This window comes from Mustela putorius, unplaced genomic scaffold, assembly GCF_011764305.1.
Source record: "Mustela putorius furo isolate JIRA1106 unplaced genomic scaffold, ASM1176430v1.1 tig00000135_pilon_pilon_pilon, whole genome shotgun sequence".
In the NCBI taxonomy this organism is placed as follows: Eukaryota; Metazoa; Chordata; class Mammalia; order Carnivora; family Mustelidae; genus Mustela; species Mustela putorius.
In genome coordinates this window covers 7,306,011-7,329,629 of record NW_025421292.1, presented here as the reverse complement: position 1 = coordinate 7,329,629, position 23,619 = coordinate 7,306,011, and the positions used below count along the sequence as shown (strand labels likewise).

The following is a 23,619-nucleotide window of genomic DNA, read 5'->3' as shown; positions in this document are numbered from 1 at the left end:
AAAAGTGTTTAGAAGAACCATTTAGCTGACATTATATGTCAGTCAATTTGCTTTTGAGAGCAGGGTCTAGACAATTAAACTATTTGTATATGTTTTGCATTTCTTTGTTAAAAAAAAAGAGAAAAGATAAGAAAAAAAGAAAGAGAATATATAAGGTAAAAAAATACCCTTTTTTTTAAATTCAAGGGGATGAAGTTCTAGAATGGAATGGTAAACCCCTGCCGGGAGCTACAAATGAAGAAGTTTACAACATTATTTTAGAATCAAAATCAGAACCTCAAGTTGAAATTATTGTTTCAAGGCCTATTGGGTAAGGCTAAAAAAACTTACTTCTTAAGTTTAGTAAATTACATGTATTAGCAGGGTTTTAAAAAGAAGTTTATACATTCATACAGTACATGTTAACATGGATAGTTTTTTTTTCAATTATGGGCATACATTTTAGATTTTTAAAATTTCTTAATTTTTTAAACTTGAATGCTGAATTTTCTTCACTACATTTTAGAAGCTCCACATTTAACACTTGTAATATCAAAAAATATTGATACTTTTTTTCAGAAGTGAACTATAAACTAAAATTATTTTCTTTTAATGACAAAACTGTTTATTTTTAGTAACTCTTACTTCATGAGTAGTATTTCCTTAAAGAGAGTCACTAACTTGTCTTTTTATGGTATTTAAAATAGTAATTGTTTCATATCTACATGAACTTTTTATTATTTTACTAAGAATAGAATTTTTTTTCTATAATTTTTACCCATGGGTAGTGCCAATTTTTATTTAGAATCAAGCAAGTGTGAAATATTTTAACCTTTTAGTTGGTCATAATAATTGGCATAATATTTTTTTAACTTTAATTTTTAGCATAATTATCTCTAGCCAATGGGATATTTTTTATATTTGTACATAAAGTTCCCCACATCATTAGCTTTTCCTGAATAGTCCACAAAGTCCAAATATTCTTTTTGCCAGGCTGTCATTTTTTGGAAGGCATTTAAAATTGTCTCATTATAGTTGGCTTGATGTTTAAATATATTTTTGGAAATAATTCCCTCTTTCCCTTATTCTCTAAAATATTGTAGAGCCATTAGTTCAAGACATTTTTTGTTGAAAAAGTAGTAGCCTTAAATTTTTGTTGTCCTCATGTATATATGTCAATGCAAAACATACAAGAAAATATAGTTATCCTAATTTTCAAAGGACTGAAACTGTATTATCATATATTTCAAAGAATAATATATATAAACTCTAAAATAAAAGCAAGATTATAAACAATTTTAAGTGGTGATTATTAATAATAAACATTGAAGACATTTGCAAAAGTATTGTACATTTCCATGCAGATTTTTTAAAAATAGCAACACTATATAATTTATTCTAGTTTTACATGACATGTGTTCTAGTGCTGAGGTAAATATGAGGCTGGAAAAGAGGTAAGTAAATTGGAAAATTAATCAAAGTATAAAAATAAATTAAAATCAAGCATTGTACACATTGCCAAATACTTGCAGATATGTAGAGGTTTAAAAGTAATCAGCTAAAATATTGATTCATGGTAACTTTAAAAAAATTAACAGACAATTAAGGTGGACTGGAATAACAATTTCATTATTTTTACTTTTGTATGAAAATAATTTAAAAGGTAATAATCTGCATAGCCAAATCCTAAATTGTCGTGGATTATGGAATTCAAAGAAATATGGAATGCAAAGATTATATTTAAATAAAAATCAAATTTTATATCAACCTTCCAGTTAATAGAGAAATTATTAGACTCCTAGAAGAACAATTCTAGCTGTACTTAATAATTATGTTTAATATAGTTCTGTGACTAATTTAAAACAGAAAGCAATATTTATTCATAGTTTAGTGGCATAGTAATTCCATAAATCATTCCTAATATAACCTATGTGCACATTGATCAACATGGTCTAAGAAACATCAGCCATCTGCAGTATTGACCAATTTTACCAACCTACCAATTGTCTTGGCATTTGTGCTTATAATTGGTATCAGAACTATTCTATTATCTTACTTATGAGTAGAATGAGTAGAACTAATTAAGAAGTCTTTTTTGTAAACATATAAATTTATGCCTAAAAATATTACTGAGGTAATTAACATTAATAAATTTGATTCAAAATCACCTTAAAGTGTGTTTTTACAACTTCTCCATCTTTCTTTCACAGACATATAAAATCCAAAGCTTGTGCCTGGTTTTAGAGTTCCAAATTCTAATTTCCATAATTGACTTCGGGGCTGGTTTAAAAAGTTGTACTATCTAAAAAATTATTCTTTCTCAGGGCATCTGGGTGGCTCAGTGGGTTAAGCCTCTGCCTTCAGCCCAGGTCATGATCTCAGGGTCCTGGGATCGAGCCCCACATTGGGCTCTCTGCTCAGCGGGAAGCCTGCTTCCTCCTCTCTCTCTCTGACTGCCTCTCTGCCTACTTGTGATCTCTGTCAAATAAATAAATAAAATCTTTAAAAAAAAATTATTCTTTCTAGATTTTCTTAAAAATATACTTTTATTTGCCTGGATGAATTTAGAATAAGGTAACAGAAGATAAGCCGTTGGTTTCTTGGGTCATACGTATTGAAGATTAGTTTCTTAATTATCATATGAAATGCTTTATATAAAACATTAGTTGTTCAAAAATTTGTAATAAAATGTATTTATAAAATACACAACACAGGATGTATTATCTTTGTAAGAAGTATAATATTATAGGTATGAAAATTACTTTGCACAAAACAAGTGAAAATGAGAAGTCAGGAAAATAAACTTGTTTTTATTTGTGTTCCCCCCCGAAAAAGTACAAAGAAAAGTCAAAGTGAAGTTAGGTCACAGGTAAGTGTTTAGAAATTCTTAAATAATACTCAAACATTATTGTAATAATTCTGTCAGTCCTAGCTAACTCCAGTCTGCTTTAATATGTCATATTAATACTTGCATATTATTAATCTCCTTAAACTGATATTAAACTATCTTTGAAAAACCAGAGGTAAAGTAGTTCTTTGTAGTACACTTCCCAAACCAAGCTGGTCCAGGGTGCTTAAGGTCACAGTGGATAATGGATTAAGCTGAGGTTATAGTAAACATTTATTCAGAGTAATTTGTGAGTGTGACAGGAATGGGTGTTCTCACAAGTCACTTTCTAATCATACAGTAAATGGCCATATATTTAGCTAACTTCAGTATAGAGATATAAATCTCTATATAGGGCTATATATGTGTATATGAATTATGTATTCACATATATAAAATATTTTAGCTTTTTTGTTGCAAGCTTGAACCATTTTTAATTTCCAAAGCAGCTCATCCTTTTTATTTTATTAACTTTGCCCATGATATTCACCTTATTATTTTATTATCAAGAAATGTTTTCATCCCTTTCATTCAGTAAACTCTTTCAGATGTGTTTGTAAAACATATTACTGATTTGTAAAATATGTGTCATTTTGATTTTCTAGAATTGAAATAAAATATTACCTTTAACATTTTTTTATTTCCAAAACTTGCTGTTTTGGTAGTAAAAATATTGTGGTCATTTTAGCCACAATATTAGTCTGATTGTTGTCATGTTGAAGTGTTTTGCTGTTAAATATATAAAAACTTATTTTTACTACAGTTTGTGTGTGTGTGTGCATGTGTGTGTGGTATTTGACATCTATGCACATTAGTAATTGCCTTGATAGTGACTCCTGTCCATTCCCACCTGTAAAGACCCAAAAGGATTGTTCACACCACTGAAATAAAAAGTGGTTGTGATTGCCTCAGGCAGGGTAATTTAGCTAATGGGATTTTCACCATACCCTATTTCTTTTAGTGACATTCCACGGATTCCTGAGAGCTCCCATCCTCCACTGGAGTCCAGTGAGTATAAGATTTATTTGTTGTTATCATATGTACTGAATGAAATTGAAGAATAAAGATTTATCATTTGCTTTAGTTATTTGATATAAATGAATTGGTATTAGTATAGTAAGGTTATCTTCAATGATGTCTGAAGGTGGCAACTGTGACAATCATTGAAAACCCAAAGTTCTACTTTAAGATTTTTTTTTTAAGATTTCTTTAAGATTTTTATTTTTTTAATGGCTATCCAAAAATATTAACTGGCAGTACCCTCTGCATCATAACAGGACCCTCATAGAGCTCAATTAATAAACCAGTACTAGCTATGTTTGCTGTAGGTAAAAATGTATTGTGGTACCGGATTATTCATTCTGTTTGGTAATTAGGCTGAGCTAGACTTTCTAGTTAGGAAATGAGCACATTAATAGATATTTTAAAAGCAGCATAATATAAACACTGGTATTGTATGTGAGTGATGAATCACTGAATTCTACTCCAGAAACCAGTAATGCACTGATGTTAACCACCTAAAATTTAAATTAAAATAATAATAACAGAATTTTAAAAAATAAAAATAATAAAAAATATTAAACTGTCTGGTAGGGTCATGGAAATGAGTGAGTGGAGTAGAGGTGAAGTTCAGTGGGCATAAGAGAGTCAGGAGACAGTGAGGCTAGAGGGTTGCATTATCTACATAGCCATTAAAGGCATTCCAGGTGATGGAAGATGACAATGTGTGCAGTGAAGTCTAGACAGGTAAGGAGGTGAAAGTGATGCAGATATTTACTCTGCAACGGATTGGCATTAACTTCACAATACCTTGGGCTTGATGAGCAAGTGTTCTTATGTAACCCATTTATGGAGATATAAAATACAAGTGATTTGAGAGGAAAACAAGTGTTCATAGTTATAAGGAGGTAGAAAGTATGTGAATGGGATAGACAAGGATCTGCATATCAAATGCAGACCAGTATGCATACTTGCTGGAGATGAGCCCATATTTGGATTTGAGCTTTCTGATAACTAATACAAAGAGGGAAATGGGACCTGTTGCATAATTTATAGCTGATACTATTTAAAAATAAACTGTTATAGTATTACAAACAAATTGATTATTAGAAGCAACAGTATTCTTGTCCTAGGACCCAAGAAAAAAATTATTCTAAGGATATTTGAAAAGAGAAACATAGTAACAAAGAATTTTATAGAATTCTATCTTGAAGGCTTTGGAGAGCACAGAGTGATGGTATGTGGCTTAACTTAGACTTAATTTGTGTGTATAGGAAAAAGTGTGTGGATCATACTCCATGTGAAGGTGAAGTAGATCTCTTGTGGAGAATCACTGGAGACAGCATTCTCAGCCATTCAAGAGATTCATTTTTAAGATCAGAACTGAGATAGATGGGGGCAAGGGGTTGCATAGGTTGTTCCATAGGTTAATTGTCTTACTCTTGGTTTTGGCTCAGGTCATGATCTCAGGGTCATGAGTCAAGCTCCATGTTAGGCTCCCCACTCAGTGGGGAGTCTGCTGGAGATTTTCTCCCTCTCCCTCTGCTTCTCCCCCAGCTCCTGCACACACTCTTTCTCAAAGTAAATAAATACATCTTAAAAAAAAAAAAAAAAACCTAAAATAGATGGTAAATCTTATTTTAAAAGGAATGAATTCTAGGCTTAGATGTAGCTCATAAATTATATGTGCATTCATTTTAATTTCAGCAAGGACAGTTCATAATAGATGATACTTTAGCCAAGATAATTAAAATAACAGGCATCATCTTTCTTAATCACTAAAGCATGAAGCCTTTACCTACATGGGAGGTTATGCCAGAACCTAAACTGTACAAATACCCCCCAGAAATATATAAGACCAATATTACATTGGAGCAAAAAAATATAAAATTTGATTACATCTTTTAAATCCTTTAAAATAGGCAATTAACCAAAGAAGACCGTATGATAATTTTCTGTGACTATCCAATTAAAAGTTGATTCTACTCTTATTGATGGTATTGAATTATAGTTTTATAAAAATAACAGGTACATTTAACATTTCGTAAAAAATATTCTCGCATGCTTATTATAAATGGGTCACTAAAAATTACTTAATTTTTTTCTCATTTTAGGTTCAAGTTCCTTTGAATCTCAGAAGATGGAAAGGCCTTCCATTTCTGTTATTTCTCCAACAAGTCCTGGAGCCCTAAAAGATGCCCCACAAGTCTTGCCAGGACAACTTTCTGTATGTATTTTTCACACATGTTGGAGACCACTAGTCTTTGCTCACTGTTCTGAATCTGTCCTTAAAAATGAAGGGATATTTGTCCTTTAAATGTTCCCCCAAATTTGAAGTCTGTCCTTCAGATATATGTCTTATATTTAACACCGTAGTCTATTTCCAATTTTTGCATGTATTTATTAAATTTAGATGAGTCTTTATTTATATATTTATTTGAAAATATTTGTTGAGTGCCTGCAATGTACCCAGGTGTTGTAAACAATCAATGATAAATGACAACATAAGTAGATAAAACACCCATTATGTTTTGTGTGCTGTATAAAAGTTTCTAAGGTAGGTAGTTGGTTCAACATGATCAACTCTGAAGGTCATGTTCCACTCACTTAACACCCTTATGAGCCTGGAGCCTGAAAAAAATTCTTTTAAAAATACCTATTTTAACTTCTTGAGTTATTTGGTGAAATACTTCATTTCTGGTATCAATCCAAAAAACTATAGTTTTTCTTACTGTTGCTTAATATATGATGTGGAGAAAGCCAGAGTAAAGAAACTATGGCAAACAATTACAAAATGCCACATCTATGCAGATTATGGTAGAAGACGGGACATTTATATTCATAAATAAAAGAAACCTTGCTTTCAAACTATTCTCTAAATAGTTTACTTTTTCTCCTTTGGTAACATGTGGGTTTCTATAATCTGTTCTTGCTACTTTCCTCTTGGCATTTAATTAAACAAAGAAGGTAACTGTAAGCTTGCTGTTATTTTTAAAACCATTCCTGGTTTTAACTTCTATTTTTAGTAAATTAAATACCTTTTTATAGTCCTTTCTGTTTATTTTATCTGCACTGCCCCGTGTGTGTGTGTGTGTGTGTGTGTGAATCTCTTATATACTCCACCAGTATTTTAGGAGGGATAAAAATCTGTTTTAGTTTTATGAAAAACACATCTCTGTTATTAATTGAGAACAGAGATATGGATTCATATGGATTCAGGTTTGAATCTTTAATCTGCCCTATACTATGAAAGACCAGTCATGCATGTTAAATTAGTTTATTTTTTTATAATAACTTTTAAATATGTTCAGTATATTCCCTTTAGATAACTTTTGCTCATAGTTCTTACTCAACCATAAAACTAACTTCTAAATTAAAGAAATAGTAATCTTAACATTGATCACTGCCAGCACAAATACTATATTGACTGCTGAAGTTCTGGTTTTTAGGAGTTTGCTGATATTTTAGTGTGCAGTTTTCCCATTTTTTCTTTATTCAAACTATTATGGAATCTTAGTAGAAATATCATTATTTGGCCTTCACTTTGTCAAAGGTATATAATGCCCCTTTCTTGCCTTCCTTGTTCTTTTCCTCTTTTCTATTATAGGTTAATTATAAAAATTAAATGAGGGGGGGGGAAACCCAGAAAACAGCAGTACCTGGTGTAAAGGAGGCCCACAGTAAATATGTTTCCTGACTGCTACCAAATCACTTGTGTAAATTGCTTATTCATTAAACCTCATTTCAACACATATGGTACTACAAAATGTATTTAGCTACACCATAATCATTAAGTCATTTATAATCACCAAACACTGGCACTTAGCACTTAAAGACAAGGATAATTATGTTAATATCCCCTTCTTCCTTTTTTATAAAATTTATATCAGTGTTATTTTCATAACCTGATATGAGAGAGTATAACACTATAGGCTTGCCCACTGTAAGTCATGTTTAAAATACATAAAGAGAAAAGTCACGTCATAAGTAGTTATGCTTTCAATTTGGAATTCTTTTCAGAAATAATATTTATAGTTGTAATTTAAAAGTTCTTCAAAAATGGTTTTAGTATTTTTTTTAAGAATTGTAATACTTCATGATTTTACCAATAATTCCTTTCTTCATTGATCATAGGTGAAGTTGTGGTATGATAAAGTGGGACACCAGCTGATTGTAAATGTTCTTCAAGCAACAGATTTACCGACTAGAGTAGATGGGCGTCCCAGGAATCCCTATGTGAAAATGTATTTTCTTCCAGATAGAAGGTAGTGAATAATTTCAGAAAAAATATGCAAAAATTCTTAGTAATAGAAAAAGTACAATAGCATCTCCTGTGATATAGTTTTATTTAGTTTTAAAGCCTTATCAAAGTAAAATTGTTATACAAAAAATTGCACATAATTAATGTGTATATTTTGATGAGTTTGAAGATATGCATATGCACACCTGTGATACTGTTTTAAAATATAGCAAATCATTCTCTGTAAGGGAATAAAGTATGTTCTCCCTGAAAAAAAGAATCCCTCAAGCTTTATATATGTTTAAAAAATAATGTTACCAATTTAAAAATTTTTCATTAACTTGTTTATACACCTATTTGCCTTGGATAGCTATACATCATTTAGAATGTACCTTTGTGTATATATACCTATTATCCTAACTACCGCTTACATTATAGGTAAAATTAGAATAGTGTTCAACTCTAGAGTCTTTTTAGACTTAGGTTAAAAGTTGTGGATTAAAAATAGTAAAAAAAAACAAAATCCCAGTAGCAGTACTACATGTCACTACAGTAGATGGCAGCAGATACTTCATTTTGCTGTTTCATTTACAAGACATACTTATTTTTCAGTGATAAAAGCAAAAGAAGGACCAAAACAGTAAAGAAAGTCCTAGAACCCAAATGGAATCAAACATTTGTCTATTCACATGTACATCGTAGAGATTTTAGAGAACGGATGTTAGAAATAACTGTGTGGGATCAACCAAGAGTACAAGAAGAAGAGAGTGAATTTCTTGGAGAGGTGACGTATGCTGTACAGATTAGCCAAATGCTTATTGAAGTTTCTGTGATATGTACTAATTACAGTTGCTTTAAAATTTGCTTTGGTCAAGACACTTGATTTAATTTAAGAACTGCCCTTTCAGATCCTCATAGAATTGGAGACAGCACTTTTAGATGATGAGCCCCATTGGTATAAACTTCAGACACATGATGAATCTTCACTACCTCTGCCTCAGCCATCACCTTTCATGCCAAGGCGACACATTCATGGAGAAAGCTCTAGCAAAAAACTTCAAAGTAGGTTAAAGTTATTTTTAGTTAACCAGAATTAGTTATGTTGCAATGATCCAATTAGAGATTGATATTCCAAATATTTTTCAAATGTTTATTAGAGATCAAAATATTGGAAAATTATTTATTTCTTTAAAGAGACTTCGCAAAACTATTTTCTCTGTTTCCCTAATGAAATGTATGTATGGTATAGTGGAGTGGTTCCAGAGCTGAAAGTTTAAAAACTCTGAATTACCATTCTTTGCCCAATACCCATTGAGTTGTTTTTATTATTAATGAGTTGCTAAATATATGGTTCTTGATAACTTTATAGTTGCTGGGTATTTGTAGTATTATTATTCATAAGAAACATTTTTAAACAAATATTGTAAAGTATGTTTATTGTTACTCATCTGGCGATTGGGGAAAAAAGAGTATTCTTTTCTGCATGTGTCCATTAAATTTTGAGATATGACTAAAAAATCATCTGAAACTTGGGAACTACATTTTGGTAATCTAGAACCAAATTGTTTTGTTCTAATGATTGAATATTTCATGTTAGTACCTCTCTGATCTCTCATTTTCTCAAAGTTAATGTTTCATGCAGTATAATGGCTAATTTTGAAGAATAAACATAAATATTTTATCCAGGGCCATGATGTCCTTTTTAATAATATGAGCTCAATAGATTTCCAGCCAAGAAAGTCTTTCACCCTTCCCCCATCCTCCCACCCTCCCTGAACAGTGGAGGAGGGCACCGAATTGGGCAGGAAACTGTATACACTTCACTGTAGGCTTATATATATATATTATATGTGTATAACGCATTAATTAAAGAAAATATGAAAATTTAAGTGATTAAACAGAGCAAATACTGAGAAAATGTTATCTTTGGAGAACAAACTTTTTTTTTTTTTTAATCAGCTTAGCATTTACTTTGTGTTATTCTTGTCCCAAATGTACTTAGTAGTAATGTCATTAGCCTTTAAAAAGTTTTTTTGACCATGTCCTTTACATTTCATAAACCAATAAGACACAGAGGTATCTGTTTGCCTTACTGTTGTGCAGGATCTCAGCGAATCAGTGATAGTGACATCTCAGATTATGAGGTTGATGATGGTATTGGAGTAGTTCCTCCAGGTGCGTGGGTGAAGAGCATGGCCCTGCTTCACTGTGCTTCTCATGCTTGTGTTCACTGTCAATTTCCAGACTGACTTGGGATACTGAGCTGGAGATTCGTAGCACAGAGAAATCAGTATTCTTTTATTCCATGGTGACTTGTGTTCCAAATTATTAAGAAAGTTTAAAATGGACTAGTAACTATTCATTAATAGTCCCACATATTTAATTCAGCCAGATTCTTTCTTAGAAGCTAAGATGGCTAGCCAGGTTGAAATCATTCTTTCACAATGCTCCAAGCATAAGCATAAATACAAATTTCATTTTGAAAGGATGTGGTTCATTTTCTCAAATAAAAATTCCATTCTTCTATGTTTTATATTATATGCCTATGATTTTTCCTTCCTCTCTTTCTGAAAATAATGTAGCCTTCCATGGAATATACTGAGAAAGGTGCATGGCAGGGTTTAAAATTGCATGTGGCATGGCTTACCTTTTAATGCTTTTGTGATGTGTTTACCACTTATTATACCTAGAATGTGTATGTACGTATTGAAGTAAGGAAATGCCTTAGAAAGATTCAGTATTCGTTTTAAGTTAACATCTTTTTGTCACTGTCCAGTTAGTAAAATTTTTGTGGCTTGTGTGATTCAAATCTATGTTTCTCATCTGACTCTTGTCAGAAAGTGAGTAAAACCAAGTAGTAAAGACTTATTTTCCTGGTACTAATCCTGTGCTATTTCCTTGACTTACTAGAAAAAATTAAAAAGTAAGGAAATATCAGTGCTTGCTATGGCAGCCCATATACTAAGAAGTAAGGAAATTTCAAATAAGAAGTAGAGAGACAATCTTAGAACATATTAATATGAGTTATTAAAGGCATTTCTTTAGGACATTAATGATATATGACCCCTTAATTTATGTGATTTTTCAGCTGAGATGCACTTAATTTGAGGGCAGTGATTTTGGGAAAGTCAGTGGACAGATTCCACACAAGTCACTAAATTCACAATTCGAAGAGATACATAACAACTTCTGTAAAATTAGGAGAAATTATGGAGAGTTCTCTAAAATTAGGTTTATTTGCTTCCTGTATAATTCAGAGAAAATATTGTATTTAATCACTATATGATATTAGCAAATATTCTTAAAAACAATAAGCCTAGTGCTGTTCATATCTGTATTCTTAGATAATACTCTGATATCAGACTGCAAGAGTTTTAAATATTAGTGGATTAAATTTCATATTTTGTTTTGTTTGTTTTTTAAAGTATCATAATAATTAGACGCATTCTTCACAGAAACTTTAATATTACATTCAACAGAATATTTGTTTTTTTTTTAATTGAAAGTGGAAGAGTGATTGTACATTAAATCCACTGACATATTTAAATAGGAATCAGATGAATCATGGTAGGAAAGTCATCAAGCCTTTCTAACAAGAATCGTGGCCATTAATCTTAATGTGGTCATTACCAACTCATCTAAACAGAATTTACTTCTGTGTGTGGTTCTCCAGTTTTATTCACCCAGAATTTCACATTTTTTAATGATGAGGCAAGAGCAAATGGATGAAAGAATAAATGGCCAATTGAATAGATACTGAATTACTAAAATGTTAAGTTTCCTGTCATTTTCCTGAGAGATCACACAGATAGAGGCCAAAAGGGGAGTTACAGGATCCACTACAATTGGAATTATTCATCTTTGGATACCACTAAAAAACACTGAGTTTCAAAAATGTTTGACATTCTGTACTGAAACAAACAATATTATGATTTTTATAAATATATGTAATCTTTTATCATGTGGAAGCAGTGCCTAAATTTTCATTTCAAGTAATATTCATTTTTATTTAGCATTTAAAAAGTAATGAGGCAGGACTTTTAAAAGAATATAACAAATCAGGGGTGCCTGGGTGGCTCAGTGGGTTAAAGCCTCTGCCTTTGGTTTAGGTCATGATCTCAGGATCCTGGGATTGAGCACCACTTCAGGCTCTCTGCTCAGCAGGGAACATGCTTCCCCCTCCCCCTCCGCCTGCTTCTCTGCCTACTTGTGATCTCTATCTCTCTCTGTAAATAAATAAATAAATAAAATCTTTTTAAAAAAATAAAAGAAGAATAAAAATAACCATATGCAGATTGCCCTTATATGGGCAAAACATGTGGTGGTAACCCCAATCTTTCTGAGCATTACTACAAATTCAGAAAATGAAAAAACAAACAGATAAACACACTCTAACTTTGAGTTAACCAAAACATTGAAATGAGCATAAATTAGCAATTTCCTTCCCCCTTTTTCTGAAGGTAAAGAATATGTGTTGTAAGCAGTAAATTAAACATAATACAAAGAAAACCAAATTCTTTTGAAAAGTGTCAAAAACCTATGTATACGAATTAGGATAAGATAAAAAAAAGATATCACTCTCTAGATATCACTCTCTACGTAAATACAAAGAACCCATGGGAAAAATCAGTTATACCCTTCTAACAGTAAGATATCTAAATTCTCTAAGTTATTTCTTAGTAGTTAATTATATCAAATATGAAAGGGTCATTTATATACCTTGAATTCTCATTGAAATCTTGAAATGGTGCTCCCAATTCAATCCTGACCTTCCATAATTATTGTATGATTGAAGTTATAAAGTGACAACAAATGGTAATTGAGATCTTGCATTAATTATCGTTAAAAATAACCATGATTTTTTATAATGAGCTGTGAAATAAATTTACTGTATGTAAATTTACTTGGTTTCTTTCTAAATTTAATATTACAGTTTATACACCTGAACAATGACAAAGAAACTTTCCTATGTGGAATTCAAAATAACAGCTTAATTGCTATGATTTTTGTTATAGAATGAAGTATATGAAATTATAAATTATAACATTTATGGTTACATTATTTGGTCATTATACTGATGTTCTTAGAATGACAGAATTGTTGGGCATCTCTGATCATGATATTGTCATTTTGAATTGTCACTCATAAACATTTATGAAATGTTTAGATACCTTTCTTTAAACTTAGTTAAAATATACAGTCACAGCAAATAAACTATTGGAGAATTTTACTCTGCCTTCAATAATGATGTTTCATGGCATATTTTAATATAATGTAGGAGTTACTAAGTAAATAAATGAAGAAAAGTTCAAACTACCCAGTTAAATTTAATGTTTTCATGTTTCATGTACTTTTATGTAGTTGTAAATATAGTTATTTTTCCTTTGGCCTCAGAATTTTTTATTTTCCTTTCAATAATGGCAAACAATGATCCTTGTGGGAAAAAAAATTAATTAAACCATTACTTCGATTTGAGATTGAATTATGGCTTTGTCTTAACTAAATCAGAGATGATATAAACCTTTTTGTTTCAGGGGAGAATGAATTTAGAATTTATTTTTAATTTTTAATTGCGATTATCTTAACTGCATAAACTAAATTATGTTATCAACACATTTGTGGAATAGTTTCAGATGTCTGAGGTAGATTTGGTGATTGGAGAGTTAATTTTCTCTGCATTATTGCCACAGTCATCACCATCCATACACTATATTCATTTGAAAATTACAGTATTATATGTAGTTTGCAAAATTCAGTGAATATTTGTAATAGTGAAGATCTAGTACTCTTCTTTGTTAACTAAAATTGATAAGATAACATTTTCTTTTCTTTTTTTTTTTTCTGCAAAGCCACCTGAAATCCAGCTAAAATAGTTTATCCTTCAGAAGAAAAATTCAAATAACATTTAAAAAGACCCCAGATTTCTAAGCATTGACTTATCTGTTAACTATAGTTCACTGTCAATGAAAAATCACTCACTCACTCACTTTTTAATTTAAAATAGTATCCCAGCTCATCCTAACATCTGAGACATCAGCTTTATTATTCATATGCAGTATCTCCATGGGCACCTTTGAACAAATCTGTAACCTGTTTTTATGCATGTATATGTTACACTCTGTGTACGTATACTTAATAGTTTTGAAGAGAAAAGCTAATAATACTGATTGCATGGCATTTGTTGTAGTAGGTCAGTGGCTGCTTTAGATAGATTTTGATATTTCCACATTAATGTTTACATTATCGAAGAATACTGACAGATTTTTTGTGTGTACTCTTGCCAGTAGGTTATAGGTCTAGTGCTAGAGAAAGTAAATCTACAACATTAACTGTGCCAGAACAGCAAAGAACAACTCATCACCGCTCACGTTCAGTATCTCCTCACCGCGGCGATGATCAGGGAAGGCCGCGTTCACGTTTACCAAATGTGCCATTACAGAGGTAGGCTTTGAGATGGGCTTCAAGTCTCTGACAGTACTTTTTAATTTTAATATACAATGTAACCTGCCTCAAGACTGTTACTGACATGAAATAATGGTTTAATCAGTCAAATTTTTTTTTTCCAAAATCATTTGTAAGCAAAAATGTCTTTTTATCCATTACTCCACCTGTATTACATTCTGTTCTTGAATCTTGAGAAATTTTTTCCAGGAGGTAGAAGAAGTTTATGTCCCAAGCACTGTTTTTGAATAACTATCTTGTATTCTGTTGGCTAGTTTTTTCTCCTGTTAGGAAAAATTGTATAATGGATAACTTGTGGAGAGAAATGGCAAAGAATAAAAGGTTAAGAGGCAGAATGTGTTTTTAAGAAATTTAGAATTTAGAAAAAAATTTTTTAGAATTTAGAATTGTCTTTTTGAAACACTTTAAGTGCTTCAAAAGTACATGCAACTTAGGTAATGTAGTGCTGTATTTTATCTTATCCTAAAATATACTTCTGAAACTTAAATTAAGTATGCAGACGAAAATTGTCATTTTTGACAGAGGTGCAAGAGAAGGTTGGAGAAATGTAGCACAGGCAAAGCACTCCTAGAGAATAAATACCTTTAACTCAATTGATAAAATATGTATTCAATTATGATAACAACACTTTTCAAGCCATGCCAGCCTTCTGCCAGTTACTGATAGATATTTGCCATTAGTCTGTCTGCTAGATTTGGGAAGAGTATACATTTTGATGCGTTTGTATTTTTGGAATCATTTTAGGAGTTTAGATGAAATTCATCCAACAAGAAGGTCACGTTCTCCAACTAGACACCATGATGCCTCCCGAAGTCCGGTTGATCACAGATCCAGAGATGTGGACAGTCAGTATTTATCAGAACAAGACAGGTATTTGTTCAAACTGTGATCTCACCATTATAACTCTTTATTTGCTCTGTTTTAGTGTATGATAAATATCTTTGACATAATACATCAGAATGTAAAAGTATTTAATCACTCAAAACTGAACTTTTAAGGAATAGCTGTTAGGATATTCTAATAGAAATGCAACTGTAGGAAATATTTGGCTAATGTTATATTGTCATAATGTGTGCATTTTTTTTACAATTGAAATTTATGTTTAGCCAGTTTAAAATGTATAGCTTATTGTTTCTAAATTGTAGAAGGAAGCCTATATAATCAATTTTCAAATATGGGATGTTATTGCTGTAATTATATAATTATTTTTTTATGTTATTAAACAATTTTGGATACAGGTCATCTGAAAGACATTGCAGAGTTTCTGTGAGAACTTCAATAATAATATTTTTATATACCTTATTTCCATAAAATGTCTATAAAGTATGAAATATATGAGATGGAGTTTTTCGTATAAATAAGTACTTTTTGGACACAATTACTAAAAATCTACATGACAACTCCTTTGTTCTACATGCCCATAGACTTTCTTCGCAAACGAACCACATACCTGTGTAATATGCCAGACCACAAGCTCCGGATCTGATTTAAGGTTTTAGAACACCCACCTTATTGAATATTCTCTTCTGGGTTTTTAAAAGTGGAGGAACTTTTGGGAAGGAGTAGGGAAATGTTAGTTGTGCTTCATGATTGACTTTTTGTGGTGTAGTGAAGGACACAGAACTCAGTAGAGCTGCTTAATCCTTTTTTGTCATCCTACTGTGGGAAGTGGTGCCAGGACCTTGAAGAGTGAAATCATATTGGGGACTGAGATAAGAACTGATCTGGGGAATGGGATTCTACACTGCTCAGCCTGAGTTGAGTTGAATGAGGGCCACTTGTCAACATCCACTTGGGTCACTTTCAATTTAGGTGAGGATGGAAAAAAAAAAATGACTTCTTGACCAGGGCATTTAATGAAGTGAAATTAATCTGAGCACAGAAAAAGTACCAGTTTTTAGAATAAAATAATTCTAGTCAAGTATATTCATGATTGGTTAAGAACAAATATTGATAATTGCATTTTTAGTATCCGTAAAAGCCAAGAGGACTCATGCTTTAAGTTCCAGTGAGCATCAGAAAGTCCAGATATGTAGGCCTTTCAGAAGTTTTAAAAATACCCAGGTCTCTGGAATTGGTCTTATTTGGGGAAGATTTAGTTTAGTTTTGTTTTAATATTCTTGAAAGTCACTTGGAAATACAATAGCAAATCAACAACAGTGAGGACTTTGACCATGATGTTTGTACTTTATTGTTTAAATTTTTTGAAATGCTGTCATGTTTATTTTTGTTTAACCTCTCGAGCAAATATGCTAGTGCAGACAATCTGGTTTCTTCCCTTTTCACGTTTTCATCGGCATACCATTTGCATTATCCATGTCATTTAATGCCTCATGATTTATCTGTTTCATCCACCACCCATCCTGTCTGTGCAGTGAGCTTCTTATGCTGCCCAGAGCAAAACGAGGACGAAGTGCAGAATGCCTACACACTACCAGGTAAATACAGGGATTTGGTAATGGTAACTGTGTGTGATGACTCTCTTTCCATTCTACTATTCTTTCTTCTCGCCCTTAAAGGTATTATTACAAATATGTAAAATTAATTTCCCGAGTATTCAAAATTTGTTTTGTTTTATTGGAGGTTGTGGAAAGGTTCCAAATATATTTTAATTCTAATCCAGGCAGACTGCTTTTCTATATGTTTTTTCAAATTCCAGAGACTGACGAGCCTCTGTGGAACTGTTTATGCATTCCTAAAACCGAGGAACCGATTTCCGCAATTACAATTCAAAATACTCACTGTGAGCGTCCCCACCCCTGCCCCTGGCAGCACACACACACACACCTGTCTAGTCACAAGAGGTCTGATCTGTGCATGGCAGTGTTATTGTTTTGATGATTATGTTTGTTTTAGCCTTTTTTTAATTTCCTTTTGGAATCTGCCATTGTTTATATTCTGTTTGCTTTTAATAAAATCTTATAGCAGTCACTTCTTACTAGCTGAGCATCAACTTCCTTCTTGATGAAGAATGAGAATGTTTGACCTTTAACTTCTAAACCCTCCCTGCCTTCATCCCCCCACTAGTTTAGCAGGGTTGCAATACAAACTTTCTCATATAAGCATGCAACAATATGCTGCCTCTTTAAAGATGAAAAGAAAAAGAGATGTAATATTCTCCTGTAATTTGGAGTTTAGAATCTGATACTTTACCTCTCATTCTGTCTTGGATTTCATAATCAAAATAAATAAGTTAATTAGTAAATCTCCTACAGATTACTCATAGGATGCAGTCTGCAAACACTTACTGTCAATTTAGAGTTAATAGAAGGTAAGGAAGTAGAAAGTCAGTGAAACAAACTGACAACCCAGGCAAACTTTTTCAGATATATTGGCCAATACGAGGACAGTAGGAAAGAGGAGGAAAGAGCTATGACTGGACAAATGGGGAGCGTATTTTGTCTGCATGGAATGTGTGGCTCTTCTCAGTTATACTAACGTGATCATGCTAATAAAAATTGTTTCAGCTTCTTATATATATAAAATTATCCTATTGATAACAACCTCCATGTCTTCCTGTAGTGCCACAGGGAGGGGAAAAAAATGAGGAAATACTAGTTTTGATTGTGAACTGGGGAAAAATATAAAATTATAAATATTGTAAAAAATTATCTCAGATTCTTAATAATGTTCAGCTGCCCAGGCTTACTATTAGTTGTTTTTCCTAGCAAATAGTTTGTCAGTAGGAACAATGTTTTTACAAATTCAAAAAGTTTTTTTTTTTTTCTCATAGTCCTATTGATTTGACTACGACTGTAAAAAAAAAAGTAAAATAAATTTAGACGAATGGAACTAGAACAGCTAAATATATTTTTTCTTTCCCATATTTTCTACAAAGGTAAAATATCAGTATATGCAAAATATGATATGCTGGTAATGTCATCATTTTGTACAGTCTTCAAATATATCATTTCATATTCACCTAGCAATTTTAAGAATAAAATTTGAGGATTTGCTACTTTCTAACAAGCAAAGAAAATAAAATTCATTGAACACCAAACATAGTGTTGACATTAATGTAGTTTATCTCAATTCTCTGGCAGTAATTATATGATACGAATGCTATTACCCTCACTTTACAGATGAGGAAAGATGCTGAGAAAGTTTAATTTGATAAGTAACGAGCAAGGATTCAAAATCAGGTCTATTGACATTTTCCACTAAACTAGTTTTTCCACAATTAGATTCTGAAGAGTTGGTGTGGTGCCAATAAAAGAGTTTGTGAGTCAAACAGATTTTGGAAACTTTGCAAATTATAGTCACTCCCTGAAGATTTAGTGTGCACAGCATGTTAGAGTCAAGAAATCTGTCTCATGTTGTTTAATCCATTTTCTGCTTATTTATTTTAATAATTATAATATTCAATTATAATTATAGCTAAAATTATTATAACTTAATACTTAAAATAATACGTATCTTAACCATTAAACCCTTTTTCATAAAAACATGACCCAAGAAAGTAATATTGTGCAGAAAATTCTATATATAACTGCCTTACTATGTCCTGGATACTTTATATCTGTTATCTAATTCTCTGAGCACCCCTATTAAGTGGATGTTATTTCCTCTTTTATATAAATGTATGGAAAGGCCTGACCTGAATTAGCCAGGTTCACTGCCATTAAGGGACAAGGCCAAGGCAGGAATTTAGGCCTTCATACTATATATAAATGTTATGCTATCTTCCATTCTGTTTCACACACTTTGCTAGCCCTCGTTTGAGTATTTCTGAATAAACAAACCACTTTTGATAATCTTTTTTTTAAATTTTTTTTTATTTTTTTTTAAAGATTTTATTTATTTATTTGTCAGAGAGAGAGAGTAAGAGCGAGCACAGGCAGAGAGGCAGGCAGAGTCAGAGGGAGAAGCAGGCTCCCTGCGGAGCAAGGAGCCCGATGTGGGACTCGATCCCAGGACGCTGGGATCATGACCTGAGCCGAAGGCAGCTGCTTAACCAACTGAGCCACTCAGGCGTCCCAACAAACCACTTTTGAACCGATTGCTTTAAAAAGTTGTTTAACAACCAGTTGCTGAAGATACTTGCTTAAGGTCGGGAGTTGAAAAGGAGACTATTGTCTGTGAAGCAAGCAGAATCCTTAGTTTCAGTAAAATTTGTCTTCAGTTAGTTTTCAAATATAGTACTCTAATATATTTTTAAATTGAAGCTTTAAGAGATTTCTTTTGATTTGACAGTTAGTAAACATATGAGTAAACCAGTGGGGTGTTTGAATGTTTAGTTTGTCCTCAGCAAATGTATATTCCCTTACCTTTTGTATTTTAATATAAGCTGAAATAGACTTGTGAGTTTTATAATCAGCAGTTAAATTTGTAGAAACATTATTAAATTGTAAAAAAAATTAGATAAATTATTTGGCTAGGACATTTAGCTGCAAGTTGTTTTCTTCCACAGAACCAGGTATAATATTAAATCAGGGATTAAAGAGTAAATTTAAATATTGATTTATTAATATTTATTAATATTAGTTTTGTTAGAAGATATTTTTCAAATTAAGGCAATGAAATTATAATTTCACATATTTATCTTAATTATGAAGACTGATGTCTATGATTCCATATTTTAAAAATTCTTATTCTACCTTCAAATAATTACTATGGTTATTCTGATAAAAAAACAAAAGAGCTGTCTTTGTTTGTAGCTTTATAGGCCTCCTATTTCTTTCCATGCCCTAGTATTTGCTTCATATATATTTTTCTGTTTCCTGCATGTATGTGTTGCCACGTTCCAGACATTTTGGTAGGCACTATAAAACATTACCACCTAAGATGCCTTTATTAGAGAACTGTTCTCACTGGAATATTTACAGGTAAGAGTCCTAACAGTGAGTCCCAGTTATAAACTAATCCTGAATCCCTGGCCTACTAAAAATAACAAATTTAAATTCTAATAAAGCACTAACATTTCTTCTTGAAAATAATTATGCACAGAGAAACATTAAATTAAAGAAACCAAAAAATAACTTTAATTATAAAACTTATGAATTCCAGAATATTTCTCTAAATGAAATCTAGTTACTCAAATATCAGAATTCTAGTTATCTTGTCATTTACTTGTTGTTTTACTTGTTGATTTTGATTATGATCGTTAATTTTATGTTATTTTATTTTTGGATAATTTTACTGTGTGAAGCTCAATTCTGCCTGCACATACCAAAACCAAGTCAGTGACTAGACAGGACTTCCCCTTTCATCATGAATGCTTTCACTCAAGAGTATTGAGATTTACTGATGAAATATTGGTTAGGTAAGACCATTTGGAAGTCATGCCTTCCACTTCCCTCGTCTGGTGTTGTGAACCAAAGTAGTTGAGTTGTAAATTTTTTCTTCTCCGATGTCCTTCATTTTGTTTTGGTGTGGCATCTGTTCTTGGTAACGAAGTTTTAGGCATTTTGTTTTAGTGCTTTCTGTATCCAGTTTTTTCATAAGTAGGTGTGATCTAGTCTCATTTTTTTCAGTCTGAGACCCTCTTAAAAAATTATGCAAACCAATTCAAGCATAATCTTTGTTTAGTTTCATTTCCTAAACAAAATTTTGCACTGCCATCCTGTCAGCTCTCTCACACCCTTATGAACTGAATCACAGTGATTCTGCATTTTATGTAAAGGGGACATTATTTTATGCTTTACTCTCTAACATGGTCTTCCTTTCTTTGTTTTCTTTGTCTTTCTCTTCTACCACTGGATGCAATGCACTGGCACTAGTGAACTGCAGCCCTCCCTTGACAGGGCTAGGAGTGCTAGTACCAACTGCTTGAGACCAGATACTAGTTTGCATTCACCAGAACGAGAAAGGTATAAAATAAAGACTTTCTTAATTTCCTATCATTTGTACTAGTGGTTCTTTTTTTTTTCAATCACTTCGTTTTGTTTCATGTGAGTCTCACAGGTTTATTCATTCATGTTCACTTTGCTAACTGTCTCCATCTCCCCCGCCCTTATTATACACGTGTAAGGAGAGATATGTGTATGTGGGTAAGCCCCAGGCTACACATACACATATTTCCATGAATGTTGTTGCAAATGGTGTGATGTAATTTGTAACTGCTTCTGGCTGCTGCTTTCCCCCTTCCGTTGCTGTTCAGTGGTTTCATTTACACAGGACTCAGGGAGCCTTCAGTATGCTGATAATGTAAGGTCCAGGGAGTTATCCGAAGGAAAGGATCACTTTCCTATTAGTTCTGATGATAAATAGTATTTATGGGTTTTACAGCAACTTACCACAAACTTAAAATAAGAATGCTGTTTACGTAGAGAACTTCCCTTGTGAATTTATATTCATTGTTTAGTCAGCTTTCTCTTTGACAGACAAATAAGTTATACTCTGACAACAGAAAAAGGGTATGTTTATCTTAGATTTTCTGATGCCTTACAAAAATAAATGCACATTATTTAAACAAACACACAATTTTGCTTAACACTTTTAATTGACTGATTATTAAATAATTATGATTTTAATTCAAATGTATTCAAAGTTTTTGTATTACAATGTCTCCTAATTCTGAGGAGCTAGTGGAACTTTCTATCCCAGTAAATTTGGTTATAATTGAAAGCCTTAGATGTAATTGCTATTTCTTTTCAGTTAGAAGTCATGAGCTGGAGATTTGTTTACTACCTCTTTACAAATCCTGAGGAAAAACGTTTAGCAGTGCTAATAGGTAACCCTCCTCTTTAGGGGCTGCTTTAAACTTTTCTTTAACAATCTTTCTAGTTTGGATCATTTATCTATTTATGGGATGTTTATCTCTGAACTTTAATAATAGGTACAGGTGGACACATCCATTTTTAACTGCATATGATTCTACTGAAGAAATTACTTTTTTATTTAGTTTTCTCTTGTATTTGTATATTTTGTAATAGAAAACAGTGGAATCGAACTTATGGTTTTTTTAAATATTTTTAAGAGAAATTTTAGTTGAAATGACTATAGGCCCTTCTAAAATCACAGTTGAAATTGTTTTATTTTTCTCTTTTTTTATATATTATCCACCCCAAGAAAAGAAGTAAATACAAGAGTAGCAAGAAAAACCTTTTTATATTTTATACTTATTTTTATTTCCTTGTGTGTTTCTGTCTAGTATTAAAACAGAATAGTATTGCTCAAGTCAGTAGAATATTCTGACAAAACAATACCATAACATTTTTGGAATCATTTTTAGAGCTGCTAATAGAAATATAATGCAAGCCACATGTATAATTTTTAATTTTCTGGTTGCCATATTAAAAAGATGAAGTTAATTTTAATACTTTAACCCAGTATATAGATGAAATATAATTTTGACATATAATCAGTTAAAAACTGTAGATCATTTTGCATTACGTTTTTGTATTCCTAATAGCCACTTGTGGCTCGTGGCTACTCTATTGGACAGCACAGGTTTATTCTTATGCTAAAACCTATGTAGTATGTGTTCCCTTGTTATACTAAAGCCATAGAGTTCACAAATATATGTGTTGGTTAGTTTCACCTCTCAGATAATATTCTTAAAATAGATCAGCCTGTAGACAATCTGGCCAGCCAGCGCTGGTCATAGTGAAGTCTCAGTGAGTATATTTATCATGGAAGAAAAATATCCTTGAAACCTATATTCACTCCATATGTTGAATAAAAAGTTGTTTTCTGTTAAACAAATGAAAGGGGATACAGGAGTAGAAATTCATGTTACCGATGATCTTTCATTTATAACAGTCAACCTTGTTGCCAAGAAGAAAATAAAACAAGTTTTCATCAAGAAAATTACACAAGTGGTAGATTCTTATTGGTTTGGAAGATAATGACCTCAAATGCTCTTTTGTGCACACTCTGAAGCAGAACATCACACTATTAGCAGTGGTGACTTTCCTGTCTTTGGAAAATGCACCCAACATCTCCAGGCAGAATGTGCAGAGAGTAGGGAGAAGGAGGCTTGGAGGCTCTTCCAGGTTACTTAATTTCTCTGATTGACCAGAGAGCTTCTTAAGTGGATGCCTAATTTATACATAGTAGATAAAATGTTAGAGAAAATTTTTTAAACATAATTTCATATTCTTAAGATGGC

General features: G+C 32.0%; 1 protein-coding gene across 50 annotated transcripts in view; it reads left to right on the top strand.

Moving 5' to 3' along the window:
• LOC101689183 (regulating synaptic membrane exocytosis protein 1) overlaps positions 1-23,619 on the top strand; it is a 191,661-nt gene that overhangs the window by 29,016 nt on the left and 139,026 nt on the right. For 13 of the 50 annotated variants that reach the window (XM_045074837.1, XM_045074843.1, XM_013044216.2 and 10 more), the window contains exons 5-15: positions 187-310; positions 3,828-3,874; positions 5,980-6,092; positions 8,000-8,130; positions 8,718-8,889; positions 9,014-9,167; positions 10,209-10,280; positions 14,390-14,546; positions 15,312-15,437; positions 16,943-17,005; positions 21,287-21,376. In XM_045074837.1, the coding sequence (XP_044930772.1) occupies positions 187-310; positions 3,828-3,874; positions 5,980-6,092; positions 8,000-8,130; positions 8,718-8,889; positions 9,014-9,167; positions 10,209-10,280; positions 14,390-14,546; positions 15,312-15,437; positions 16,943-17,005; positions 21,287-21,376 (1,249 nt within the window). Of the gene's footprint in view, positions 1-186; positions 311-3,827; positions 3,875-5,979; positions 6,093-7,999; positions 8,131-8,717; positions 8,890-9,013; positions 9,168-10,208; positions 10,281-14,389; positions 14,547-15,311; positions 15,438-16,942; positions 17,006-20,314; positions 20,393-21,286; positions 21,377-23,619 lie in introns of all 50 variants that reach the window. The other 37 variants (XM_045074835.1, XM_045074799.1, XM_045074796.1 and 34 more) reach the window with 8 other exon arrangements.